This window comes from Nycticebus coucang, unplaced genomic scaffold, assembly GCF_027406575.1.
Source record: "Nycticebus coucang isolate mNycCou1 unplaced genomic scaffold, mNycCou1.pri scaffold_67, whole genome shotgun sequence".
Lineage (NCBI taxonomy): Eukaryota > Metazoa > Chordata > Mammalia > Primates > Lorisidae > Nycticebus > Nycticebus coucang.
The window spans coordinates 454340-468664 of NW_026515582.1; the positions used below are offsets into that span (position 1 = coordinate 454340).

A 14325-nucleotide genomic window follows, 5' to 3' on the forward strand; every position below is an offset into this window, starting at 1 on the left:
AGAGCAAGTCAATGCATGAAAAAATAAAGAAAAGGAAATTTGCTTGAATGTGGAAGGAGAACCCCTGATGTGTCTGCGGGGCTTTTGCTTTTCCTCTGGAGTAACCCGGCAGCTCTTCCCCAAAGTTTGGGGCCGTGGGAAGGTACTTTTCTGCAGTGTGCCTTGTCACCAGCTTCTAGAGTGCCTTCTGTGGGCCGTGCTGGTCTGGCCTCTGGCCCCCAGAACTCTGCCTTGAAAAGGGAGCCACTGGTAGGATTGCAAATTGGCCCCTTGAGTTTGGAACTTGGTAGAGGATGAAGGTAGGAAGGTCCCAGGGAAGGAACCCTGAGGACTTCTGTCTGTCCCGCAGGTGGAGGAAATAGCAGAGGGAATCCTCCAGTGGCTCAGCAGGAGTCTGAAGCCCGGCACGAAGGAGGAGACCCTGCAGGCCATGTGCTCCCTGGCAGGAAGCAACACCTGCTCTGTCGTCCCCATGCTGCTCAGCAAGCCCCTGCCCTGGGACAGGTGCCTCTGCCCTGGCCCAGGGCACCTTTTACAGCCCAGGAAGGCCCCTGTGCCTGGCCCCCAGCCCAGATGAGAATTGCTTTGCAAGAACATGGTCCCTCCCTCCCTTCTCTCTGGCCTCAGCAAGTCACATTTCCATGTCCTCTGGCTGGTTCCTTTCTGCTCTCACTCCTTAGTACCTGTGAACTGGCTCTTCATGGGCCTGAGACCAGAGTGCATGACACTGCTGTCCCTGGGTCTTGCAGCACCACTCTGGCCCTGTGGAAGGCATTTGGCCCCCAGCGAGACACAGCTGTCAATGTCCTGCAGCTGCTCACTGACTTCCTGGAAATAAGCCACTACAGAGAAGACACAGGGGAGATGGACACCCAGCCTGTGGTGGTCAGCACATGAGGGGGCTGGCATGTCCTATTGAGGAGCCGATTTGTGAATGAAAGAGCTTGACCTCAGGGGTGAAGTAGGCCCTGGGAGGGACAAAGAGGAGAGTGTTCAGCCTGCATACTGAGTGTGCACCTCACAGTGCACTTTGCCCTCCTTTCAGCACTTGTGGGTGTAAGAGTGTGTGGTGGAAAAAGGGCAGGGCCAGCCCCACTGCAGGAAAAGGACACTGATAGGGCGCACCTGCTTGTGCTGTCTCACCATTCTGGGTTGGCAGCATCTGACGGAAACCTGAGGGTGTGGCATGAGGCACAGAGGAGAAGGATGGGCGGCCTGGAGGTTGTGTGCTCAGATTGCCAGAAACCATCCTCTGCTGATCAGTTGGAGTCACTTTCCTTTCCATGTTTAATGTCAAGTGTGCTGAAAGGAAGCAGATTGGGTGTGGGTGACCCCTCAGTTCCTAGGTGTCACGTGTGGGTATTTAGCTTTTGGATGTTTCTTAGAAACCTGGGTCAGAGTAAGCCACACCCACTGGGCAGTGACAGGGAAGGACAGGGTTGGATTCTAGCCCAGGCTTTCAGGGTGAGCGATCATCATCCAGGCCTGGGCAATTCTGCTCCTCACTCCCCAGGTGACATGTGCCTTGCGTGAGATGCTGTCAGGACCCCTGTGCCAGGAGGCCGTCCAGGAATTCTTCCCAAGGCTGTTGTTGGCTGTGCTGAGTCATCTCTACGTTGTGACTAAGCAAAATGTTCCCTGGAAGATGGAGGGGGGCCCAAGCAGCCAGAGCTGGTCCTTTGACCCCACTAAGTAAGCCTCCCCTCCAGGCGGTAGAGAAATGCAGCGAGTTCATTTCTGAGAGACCGGGGGGCTAGATGCTGATCTCTTAGAGATGTGAGGAAGGGATGTGGCAGCATCGGGGCCTCAGATTTCAGATTTCTCCTCACCTCTCATCACGTGCACTGTTCCACTGCTCACACCATGGTTCCTACCATGTTCATAATTCTACACGTGAAGAGGGCAGTGGGATGTTAGATGACAGGTCCTAGTCACCCACTCCACACAGGCTTGGCCATGAGCATCAGCCTGGGTGGCATCCTCACTAGCTGTGCCGTCCACTGCAAGTCCCTGCTGGGATTCAGTCTTCTCAACTAGGAGATGGGGACGCTGCTCCTAAATCAGTGGCTGTCATGCTGTTTTTCAACCTCAGAGTGTTTGCTTCCAATGAAACCCAGAATGAAAACAAAAACAAATGAAACAAAGGAGAGACACTCTGACGATGTGGGTGTAGATGTCGCGAGTGACAGCAGGATTTGAAAACCAGGATGCTAGGACATCCCTGCAGTGTCTGTCATTGGACTCTGAGTGGATGGGCAATTGTGGACAGGCCCTAGAGTGGGACTTCTTGTCAGCAGGAGAGCAGATCCTGCTACCAGAGCTGAGACTGCCTCTAGCTCACCAGCGCAGGAGTGCAGCCCCAGGCATAGCACCCTGCCCACCTTTTATTTTCACTATCTGCATGGTGGTGGCCTTCAGGTGTGCCCTGGAGGTAGCGAAGTTGGTGCTCCTGGCAGCTGCACATGAGGAAGTGTTGATCCATGGAAATGAGCATCACTGCTGGGACCTGCTGTCCAGTTCTGCATCTTTCTACTTAGGGGTCATGGACCTGGCAAGGTGCAGCCACTTCCCCAGTGCCCATGGCATCACCTCGACCCTGACCCCAGGCTCCCGGGGGCAGCACACAAACAAAGCAGCTTCCCACCCTCCCTCCCCATGCCCAGTCCTCTGCTGTCCTGACTTCTCAGGCCTCATGTCTTCCCTGTGGGTGCACACTGGCCCCGACCCCTTCCCCACCCCTGCCAACTGCTGGCTTCCCATGTCCTATCCCAGGGCAATTGTGAGAGTAGGTGAACCTTCCCTTCTCCACCGATTCCTGAGCCATGTTGACAAGTTGCTCTACAGTGTGGACGAGGGTAGGAAGATCCTGGGCATGGCCTTCTATGTGCAGGTGAGAGCTGGGGGGAGCTCAAGAGCTTGGGCCGTCCACTTCCAGTAGTTAGGGACTGCCTGTTTAGCGGGATATTAAGTAACTTGTCCCAGGAAGGAGAAAAAAAGAATCCAGCAACCTCAAAGGGGGTTCCCTTCCCTGGCACGTCAGGGGACTGGTTCAAGGAGGTGAGGAGAGTTGGGAAGGGGGTTTGCAATTCTGGTCCTCCCAGGATGATGCACAGATCCTAGCGTGGGGCTCCACATTCAAGCCTTACCAGCATTAGCCCCAGCGCTTCCCCACAGTCTCCACTCCACAAGACCAGATCTGCCACCTCTGTCACCTGGACACAGTCCTTACCGGTGTAGGGCTCTGAGCAGGTCTGGAGGGTGCCCAAGGCTCCACAATCTCTCCTCCATCCATAACCATGGTGTTTTGCCTTCAGCTGCTCTGGCACCCGACCGTGGCACACACCCTGGGACAAGTGTCACTGTCCACTCTAACCCACTGGCTCAAAGACCCCAGCATCATTATGCAAGAAATCAGCCTGCAGGGAATCAGTAACCTGGCACTGCACCCAGGAAATGTAAGAGAGTGGGGAGAGTCCAGTGGGACCCCCTGTGAATCCCCAAAGCATTTGCTTATTTTCCTCACTTGCTCCCTCTGCTGCATCGGGCTGAATCCACCCCACCCCCATCTGAGGGCAGCACAACTCCCAGTGTGGACGCTAACCCAGGCATGTCCTCATGCTGCCCGAGCCCCCAGAGCCATCGTGTCCTCAGCATGTTCAGCCCCTAGGTTTCCCACATCTGTTTGTCATCTGTGCTGACTCCATGTTCTAAGTCCTGAGAATGCTGTGTGGTCCCCAGGGTGCTGAGTGATCTCTGCCTTCATCCCCATAGTCAAAGGCTCTCAAGAGGCTGGTTCCATTCCTACGAGGCTTCCTGAATGGTGAGGTGCAGGTGACAGTGCAGGCTGTGAGGAGCCTGCAGAACATCATCCACCATGGAAAGAACAAGGACATCCAGGGAATGTTCTGCAGCATCTGCCAGCAACTGCGTCCCCTCATCAATGATGTATGTGCCTGCAGCCCCTGGGAGCCCTTGGGAATGGTGTGAGCTGGGCTGAGGCTGCACCTTGGTATGAGCTAAGGGTTGTGCTAGGCCAAGGGCCTGTGGCCCAGGGATGAGAAATTGGAGGGGAAGACGAAAGGAGACCTGGCCACATGGAGCTGTGTTCTGGACACTTCATCCAAGTACCCTCCCAGCACCTGCAGACGCAGCACACGCCTCCATTTCCGCTGCCCCCAGAAGTTCCCTGGAGGAGCCACTGGACCCACACTTGAAAGCTCACACACTGATCACAAGTTGGCGCTCACCCTAAGGACCCAGACTCACTCACGTAGTGAAGAGGGAGAGAGCTGATGGCCTGCTGTACTCCCGCATAGCACAGGGACCTTAGAAAGCTAGAGTCCTGTGGCAAGAGAAATCCGAGACTCAGCCATTGGACTAACAGACTCACACCTACCCTCCCCACTCCTCCTTACAGGTCACAGCATCTTAGTGCTGGAGGGAACTCAATACCCCTGAGACACGTGCTGATTGTGCTCCTGTTGTGACATTTGTAAATTCCTTGGCTTTTGAACCTTGGGTTGGAATTATCTGGGTGTAGATCTCATCTCCTCTATGACTCTGGAAGCCCCTGAGTGGCAAGGTCAAGGTCTGACTCATCTATCTTTCAGTTACTTTTACAAGTCATCTTGTGCACTGAACTTGACTTAACAATGCCTAAAGGTGGTGCCTTTTCCCACCATCCAAACAACATGAAGACTGGAGATGTTTAATTTCCATCACACCTTCCCAGGTCACACATGCATGTTGTCTAGTATTTTAGGTCCATCTGCTATCACGTCTCCAATGTGGACTTTGTATCCTCTTGCCACCACGACTGCTGTGATTTCATACGGTCAGCTCTTACTTAGAATCACCATGTTTACACATCTCTCTCACCTTCCTTCTTACAGCTCTTCCCTCCCTCCTAGGGTTCGCCTCCCTCTTCCTTTATGGTTCCTTGAGTGAGGGTCTGAAGGTAGTAAACATTTGCATCTTTGTATGAAAATGTCTTTATTTTACCTCAGATTTGTCTTAAGTTGTTAGTAGTTTATGACATAAACATTATGGTATTTCTCACATGTGGTCTCTTTCCTTGTAGTGTTGGTTTTCCTCAATGGTTGGCTGATCTGTGATTTCTGGCATCAGTAGAGAGTCTCAGTGGACCCTGTGTGAAACCAATGCCTCTTTCTGCAGCCTGATTTCAGGGACCATGGGGGAGCATCTAGGGAGAGGGTTCACTTGGGTGTGCAATAGCCGTTCTTTGGATTCTAGGGCTCCCTGCCCTTCCTGAGTCCCAGACATCCAGGGATCCATCTCTTTTTGTCCTGGACACCGCACTCCCTGCTGTGCTGGGGTATTCCATGCCCTGCTGCTTGGTGATCGATTAGGTCATCAGGATGGGGTGGAGGGAGAACCTGGACAGGATGGCTGGATGAAAGCCCCAAACCAGCACCTTTCGCTGTCCCAGAATCATCTCCTGCTCCCTATGTTTACAACCTCTAAGCTTTAGAGCACTCCCAGACCTCCTGCCACCTGCAGTACTATTTTCTTACCCACACTCTGGGCTGTAATTTGTGCTTAAATTCCAACTCTGTCTGCTGTTTATCTTTCAGGAATATTCTTGTCCTCTGGTGGGAATTGAGGAGCTTCACCTAATATTTCAGATCCATTATGAATTGTAAAAACATATTTCTACTCTGCCACCCAGGCATGGAATGATTAGGGTGGTGCTCAGTCACCCATTTTGAGCTGACATGTATGTGACAGTTTTTTCTTTGTGTTTGTCACTGAAGTGCTAAAGGAATCATGTCTCTTTTTGGCCATTTTGTTCTAGTGTGTGCACGCAACTTGTTCCCAAGTCTGCCCCTGCTTTCAGGAACTATTCCTTCTTGCGCTACCGTGCCTCTGTCACGTGGCACTGTGCCTAGCTCATGACAGGTGCTCACGGTGTATGTAATATACTCCAAAAGTGTACAAAGCTTAGCTGTTGATGGCCATTATAAATTTACATAAACTAACACAGACTTAAACAGTTTTATTCAGAATGTAACTAGAATAAAAATGTGCATCTTTTCAGATGTGTCATGCTTGAGCTAAATCCTTAGAAGGCAGAAAGTAAATGGCCCATGCTAGAACTAAAGCCACGATGCTGCTTTCCCTGGCCCTGTGCCTGCATTACCAACTTCTTAGTGCTGTGCCTAAGAGGCCACTCAGAGACATCGGCTGTGTGGTCTCTGCATTTGTTAAGCCAGTGCAGCCCGAGCACTCGGACACGTAGACTGAGATGTGGACGGAAGGAAGCCAGGCCTGACAGGGCCAGGAGACCACGGCCTCTTCACAGGAATGTTGTGCTTTGTGGTAGGAGAGGGAGCCAGTGAGGATTGCAGCCATCTCTGCTCTGGGCTACATGCTGAGACGGGACAAGAAATATAAGGCCGGAGCCACCATGAAAAGGGAACTGTGTAAATTTCTGCTTCCCTTGCTGCTGAACGTGCAGCAGGAAAACAGCGAAGTGGTCAAGGTACGCTGGCTGTGTCTGTCATGCCAAGCCCAGGCCCGAATCATGCCCCCTCGTGCCAAGACATGGCCCCTTCCCTTCGGCTCTCTCCTCATGAGCCTGGCTGTGGCTGCACACTCCACATCCACCTCTTGGCATCCTCCTCTGGGCTGGCCCTCAGCACTCTTCCCCTCTCTTAGTGATGTAGGGGCCTCCTCTCAGCCCCTGGCCTGGGAAGTCATAGGAGTGGGAATTGGGGACCCCCTCTCACCCACAGGTCTGTGGAGAGGCCCTCACTGAGTGGGCAAAGGTGATTGGCTGGGTGCCCCTGACCGACACCTTCCAACACATCACCCTCAGCAACCACCTGCAGGTGATACAGGATACATGCGCGTACCTGGTGAGTGAGAGTCCCTGGGGAAGCTGGGCCTGAACATTCATCCTATGACAGAACAGTGGATTCAGTGAACAGAGGGCAGGGTGACAGACACCTTCCTTTAGTTCCCTGATTCTCGTTCTTTAGCCTCGGCTACCTCTGAGAACCGGTACACCTGGGAGGCCAGGCCCTAGTGCTCTGTGTTTGATCCTGCTTGTGTCCTGATCCCTGCCTCAGAGGCTGGGGACATAAAGCAGGATCACTGCATGGCCAGAAGACAGAGAGGTAGGAAGGGAAGCCCTGGGCAGGAGTCATCAGGACATGAGGTCAATAGTCATGGTCTTATGAGCCTATGGCTCCTATGGCAGCCAACAACAGGCAAGAGGTCAGGAATCGTGGCTGAAAACCGAACATTTAAGGGCTGAGCATGTAAGTTGGACAGTTGTGTGAGTAATTCTGGTATCAGGAATCCCTTATGTAGGTAGAGCACTTTACAGAGCACCTCACCACCAGCCCCCCATGACACCTTGCAGTTATGGAGGGAGCTGGGCAGGTTCCCCTCCACTCTACAGAGAGATCAGTGAAGCCAGGGAGGGTCAGGACAGCGTCACACCTGGGCCGCCTAGATCCATGTCAGGTGTGCCTTTCTTTCTCCTGCCAGGAGCCAGGGGGGCAACCTGCTCCTCCGCACTGGCTGCTGAGTCTGTGCTGGGCTGGGTTGGGAGGGTTTGAGGGGTCTGGGGCACAGAGTCATGCAGTACATGGTGCCTTGAGATAGACGCTGCTGTGTGTAGTATGGATGCTGTGGCTGCTAGAAGGTCTTTGGTAAGGTCCCCAGTTGCCCCTCCCCTGGTCTTCACTACCCTCTTTGGCTCTACAGGTACGCATAGGCAAACAGCCGCTCATGGGGGACTTACTGTCCCAGAGCTTGGAGATCTTGGGAAACCCACAGACCTCCCTCAAGGCAGCTGCCCTCACTGTCATAGGTAAGGCGGTGACTCCCAGAGGTTCCTCCTTTTCTCATCAGCATAGGCTTCCTTGACCCTCTGCTGAAGGTCAGGTAGACACACAGCATGATGAATCAAGTCTCCTCCTGTCCCATCCTTGACCCGATGAGAGACGTGGATCAGTGGGCAGGCCTCAGATTCTACCCTAGATAGGCTCAGGGAGGAAGAGGAGGCTGATGTGCCTGTACCCCATTTACATGTGTGTGTCCCCTCTGTCCAGGATCTGCTTTGTGAGGAAGAGAGCCATAAGCTTTACACATGGGGGAAAACTTTTGCTTCGACTGGGGCCCTACAGACATTCCAAAATATTTTTGGAATTACAGTGGTAATGAGTGTTAATGTTAGAAATACTAAAAAATCCTGATTTGAAAAAAGAAGAAAATCAATAAGGCCAAATTTTCACCATTTGTATGTAGCCACTGCTAACATCACGAAGTTTTTTCTTAACAGTGTACTATGTACACAAATACACACTCATACACACAAGAACTTTTCAAAAGGCACTTCGATTTCCTGTTTTATTTTTCTTGCTGTATCACAAATTTAAACCATTATATTTTCTTCAACATTATTGTCAATAACTGCATATTATTAAGTCCATCATATGGGTGGATTTATAAGATTGTTCATTAAATCAGATCGTAATGTTGAATACTGTGAAATACTGTGTCATTTCTTACTCTTATAAGCAGGGAAGCAGTGGTCAACTCTCTGCATGACATCATGAGTAGTATGTTAAGATAAATTTCAGGTAGAATTGCTAGACCCAGAAGGCATGCAAAATTTTAATGCTTTTGATTGCCAAAGAGCTCTCTAAATTATTTTCTTCTTACTGTAGATATTTCTACTTACTGTATATGAGCATCCATTTCTATGAGCATTTGCCAACCCTAGGTAATATTTCAAAAATCATCACCAATATGATAGGTGAAAGATAGTATCGTGCTGTTTGGATGGTCAATATTGCTTGTCAGCAGCAAGGGTAAAGCTTTATTCTGTCTGGCATGAAACACATGTTGGCGTGTGTTTCATTTCTGCGAATTAATAGGCTTCTGCCCTTTGCCCATCTTCCTGTTGGTGTGGGAGCCCCATACAGAGTCACATTGAGGCTACCATTGGGGCTAGTGCTCTCTGTAGCAGCCCATATAGCCTATGGGTAGGAGGATTGAGAGTTATAAGAAATACCTGTATAGCTCAACAATGGAACACCTTGGTGAAAAGGGCATGGAGAGAGGGATTTAGCTCTCCTAACAAGCATAAGAGCTCACAACATGAGAGCATTGGTGAACTGGCAGTCTCTACACCTGTGGTGTTGAGAGGCAGGAGATCAGCTTTATATTAGGCTAGAGGAGAAGGCAGTCGGGAGCATGTGCGTTCGATCCTGCTTTTTCTGACTCTGTCTCCTCTCCTGCCTGCAGAATGCCAGCACTGTGTCTCTCTGCTGAAGATTACCAAGCTCTACTAAAGACTAGATCTATTTATTCTATGGCTACTTTACTCTGTCTCTCTCTCCTGTGGAAGTAGATAGCCCTCAGGCACCTAAGAGAAATTGTTCCTGAGAAAGGTAGCTTAGTGGTCTGCCACCAGAACCTAGTTAAGCCGGGCCCAAGACCTGGCCAGTCTCAGGCCCTGACAGCTCTCCCTGTCACAGGTTGACAATAATTTGGGGTTCGCAGCCACTCTGAGATTGTTCTTTTGCTGAGACACTGCTGTCTAGGCTGTGAGTCATCTCTGAGCTATACTCCTTGCTAGAACTTGTTGAAACGTTTCCATATTTGCTACTGTCTGTGGGGGAAGAGGCAGCCTAAAAGTCTAGAAACCCCGGAACGAATTTCCATGTGTCTTGTCTTTAGGCTGCACCGTTAAGCACATAAACATGAACAACGTGCATGAGGAGGACGTGCGGGTGATGAGGAGCGGTGAGTCCAGGCCTTGTGCCAGGTTCTGCATTACACAAGTGGTGGGGTACGGTAGGACGGAGGACGGGGACATATCTTAAGAACATGTTTTATTAATTTATTTTTACCATGATCAGAGGACAAAAGTAGAAAATAGAGACCGAGAAAGAGAAAACACATTTTCCATCATCCTACTTATTAGCTAAAACCCTGCTAATATTTGGGGTCGTTGAACACTTACTGTGTGTTGTCAGTGCTCGCTCTGAGAGGTGTTCAATACAGACTCAGTCCCTGTCCCTAAAAAACTTGCAGTTTCTTGTTCTTTTTATTATATTAAACTCTTTTAAACATTAATTTGTGATTATAGAAGAAATAGTCTTTTTGTAAAAAAAAAAAAAATAGTATTATCAGAACAGGTAAAGTCCCATTTATACACCCTGCCACACATCACCCATCTCCAACCCCGACACCTGGCTTATTTGATCAGAGCCTTGTATCCTTTTTCTGGGTGTACATTGTGTATATATGTGAACAGTTTCTGAGACTTGCTATTTCCCACTGTGATGTGGACACACACGGATCTGCCATGTTCTCTTTGCGGCAGCATGCTCTACCATGGTATTGATGTACTGGAGTTTATCAGTCATCTCCCATATGCATGAATATTTCAGTTGTTCCCAAGGTTTTGGTAATTCTAATACCACCATCACAAACACTCTTACCTGTCTCTCTCTCTACATATATGTATATGTGTGTGTATATACATTTATATGTATACATGTAAGTTGCACATGAATTTTATGGCCACCCTGTATGGATACATATACATACTCATCCAAACATATATATGAACTATCAAGGTTTCTACAGGCTACATACCAAAACATAGCCTTTTGTCATGCATATTAAACTTAACAGAGTGCAAAGTAGAACCACATTTTAAAGGTCCCTCCTGTCTTGACATTAATTCCAATCATTGTCCTTCCCAACTCACAGGCTTTTGTTTTCCAGTATTTTTGTTCTATTTTGTTACCTTACAATTTAGATGCTATGGTTGTTGTTTTTCTTTTATACAAACTCTTTGGACTTGTATACATTTCTCAGTATTCCATTGTGCATTTCCGACCAACCTTTGGGGACTATTTATCTTCATCCTGGAGAATATCTTTTAGAAGTTTCTTGAGCGCTGAAGTCTTCGGGTGTGCTTTGCTGGATTTTATTTGTAGTAATTTTATCTTACTCTCTTTTGTTTTCATTTTTTATTTAAACAATTAGATGGTAGAAGTGGTTTCCTTACACAGATGAATTGTATAGTGGTGAAGTCAGGCCCCTTAGTGTGCCAGTCACCTAACCTGTATGCACTGTACAGACAGGTAGGTTGTGATCCTTCTCATACCCCAGCCTCCCCCTTCTGAGTGTCCACAGTCCTTTCTACCACTCTGTGTGACCAGGTATACCCATCACTCAGCTGCCATCATGTGAGTACCTGCACTATTCCTTTTTACATTCCTGGATAGTTCATTAAGGATTATGACTTCCAGTCCTATCCAAGTTGCTGCAAAAACATCATTTCATTCTTTCTTATGGCTGAGTAATAGTCGATGATATGTATATGTGTGTGTGTGTGTGTGTGCACATGCACGTATTTTTGATATCCCCCTCCTCAGTTGAAGGGTGCTTATATTAACTCCATGTCTTTTCAACTGTGATTTGTGCTGGCAGAAACATTCAAAGCCATGTGGGTTTTTTTGTTTGTTTGTTTGTTTTGTGGTTATTGGCTAGGGCTGAATTTGAACCCACCACCTCTGGCATACGGGGCCGGCGCCCTACTTCTTTGAGCCACAGGCACCACCCAGTCATTTTTATATAATGACTTCTTTTCCTCTGGATATATACCCGGTAATGGATGGCTGGATTGAAAGGTAGGTCTCCTTGTAATTCTCTGAGGGATATCCATATCATTTTCTATGGAGCTTGTAATAAGTTACATTCTGACCAATAGTGAATAAGCATTCCTTTTCCACCACATCTATACCAATATCTATTTTTTTTTTTTTTACCTTGTATCCTGATAAAAGCCATTGTGCCAGGGGTAAGTTGGCATCTCATTATGGTTTTAAATTTCATTTCCTGGTGATTAATGATGTTCAGCATTTCAAAAATATTTTTGTTGACCATTTGTATTTTTTCTGAAAAATTCCCAACCATGTAGTCAGCCCACATTTTAATGGGGTTATTTGGATTCTTTTCTTGCTGATTTGTTTGAATTCCTTTTGGATTCTGGATGTGAGTGCTTTGTTGGATGAATAGTGTGCAAATATTATCTCTTATTCTGTAGGTTGTCTACTCTGTGAACTATTTCTGCAGAAGATTTTTAGTTTAATTAAGTCCGTTATTTATTTCTGATTTTGTTGTTTTTGCTTTTGGGTTTGAGTCATAAATTCTCTACCAAGCCAATGTCTGGAAGAACATTTTCTAAGTTTTCTTCTGGATTTTTTTTTTTTTTTTTTTTTTTTTGGTGTCAGCCTTCCATTTAAGTCTTTAGTTTATCTTGAGCTGATTTGTATGCATGGCAATGATTAGGGACAATGAGCATTTTTTCATTCATCTTTCCTCATAGGAAAAGATTCTGTTCATGTCTCTTTTGCAATGATTAATGGGATTGTTTGCTCTTTTCCTGATGACTTGCTCGAGTTCTTTATAGATTCTTTTATTCTTTGTAACTTTTGAATAGCTTCTCCCATCTTGAAGGATTTGTGTGTTTCGCTGATTGCGTCCTTAGTGATACTGAAGCTTTTAAACTTGATCAAATCCCATTAATTTATTTTTGTCATTGCAGCAATTGCCAATGAACACTTCCTCATAAATCCTTTTCCCAGGCTAATAACATTAACAGTTTTTTCCCACTTTCTTTGAGCATTTCTATCCTTTTGTATCTTCAGTTTAAATCTTTTACCCAGCATGAGTCCATTTTTGTAAGTGGTGAGAGGTGTCGGTCCACTTTCAGTCTTCTACATGTGGGCTAACAAGTTCTCGCAGCACTATTTATTAAATAGGGATTCTTTTCCCCAGTATATGCTTTTGTTTAGTAGATCAAAGATCAAATGGTGATATGAGTCTCGTCCCATCTCTAAATTCTCTGTTCTTTTCCATAGATCTATGTCTCTCCTTTATGCCAGTAACATGCTGTTTTGATCACTATAAACCCATAGATTAAACTGAAGTCTGGTAATGTGATGCCTGCAGATTTGTTTTTATTTTGTAGAATTGAGTTGACTATTCAGGGTTTTCTCTGGTTCCACATGAAACAAAGAAGTAATTGTTCAAGTTCTTCAGAGTAGGGCATTGGTGTTTTCATGGGATGCTTCAGATAGCACAATCATTTTTAACAACATTGATTCTTCCCAGCCATGAGCATAGTATGTTCTTCCATTTGTTAAATTCTTCTTCTGTATTTGTCCTCAGGATTTCACACTTTTATCCATAGATATCCTTCATATCTTTTGTTAGGTATATTCCAAGCTATTTCATTTTTGTTGACAATATTATGAAGGATATTGTGATTTTGATTCGATTCTCACTTAACTGTTGTTGGAATATATATGAAGGCTATGATTTTTGGACATCAATTTTATATCCCGAGACACTACTGTGTTTATTGATCGCTTCCAAGAGTCTTGTTGTTGACCTCTTTGGATCTTCTAAGTATACGATCTTATCATCTACAAACAGTGAAAGATCCACCTCCTCTGTCCCTATTTGGATACCCTTGATATCCTTCTCTTGCCTGACTGCATTGGATAGGACTTCCAGCACTATGGTAAATAATAGCAGTGAAAGTGGACATCCTTGTCTGGTTGCAGTTCTATGAGTTTTTCTCTAGTCAGTATGATATTTGGTGTGGGTTTGTCATAGATGGCTTCTGTCAAACTAAGAAATGTGCCATCTATGCTTATTTTCTGAGTGTTCCTACCACAGAAGATGCTGGATTTCATCAAATCCTTTTTGTGCATCTGTTGGGAGGATCATATGGTCTTCATTTTTGCTTCTGTTTATGTAGTGAATAATATGTATGGATTTGCATATATTAAACCAGCCTTGCATTCCTGTGTTGAGGCTGACCTGGTGGCGAAGTATCACTTTTTTCATGTGTTGCTGAATTATATTTGCTAGGGTTTTATTGAGAATATTTATGTTGCTATTCATTAATAATATTGGTCTGTAATTTTCTTTTTTGGTTGGATCCTTTCCAGGTTTTGGTATGAGGGTGACGTTTGCTTTGCAGAAAGAGGGGAGGTTTTCTTCTTTCTCAATGTTTTGAAAAAGTTCCTGCCTTATAAGTACAATCCCTTCTTTGAAGCTGACCTGGCTTTGTAGTTTTAAAGACCATTAAGCTACAAAAAGAATTGCATCTCCCACTTTTATATAATTTCCATTTGCCTAAAATACTGTTTTCCAGCTCTTCACCCTGAAGCCAGATGTGTCCTTGTGGGTAATATGTGCTTCCTGTAGGTGATATGTGCTTGCTGTGGCTTCTATTGTTTTAACCAGGCACCTCAGCCTGTG

The 14325-nt window shown here is 46.7% G+C and overlaps 1 protein-coding gene across 1 annotated transcript in view; it reads left to right on the forward strand.

The window, feature by feature from the left end:
* The first annotated feature begins 2173 nt into the window (after positions 1 to 2173).
* The window catches only part of LOC128579405 (A disintegrin and metalloproteinase with thrombospondin motifs 7-like), a 137842-nt gene continuing 125690 nt past the window's right edge, over positions 2174 to 14325 (forward strand). The window contains 6 exon segments of the mRNA XM_053581521.1: positions 2174 to 2890; positions 3772 to 3945; positions 6344 to 6502; positions 6756 to 6878; positions 7735 to 7840; positions 9715 to 9780. Of these exon segments, the coding sequence (XP_053437496.1) occupies positions 2174 to 2890; positions 3772 to 3945; positions 6344 to 6502; positions 6756 to 6878; positions 7735 to 7840; positions 9715 to 9780 (1345 nt within the window).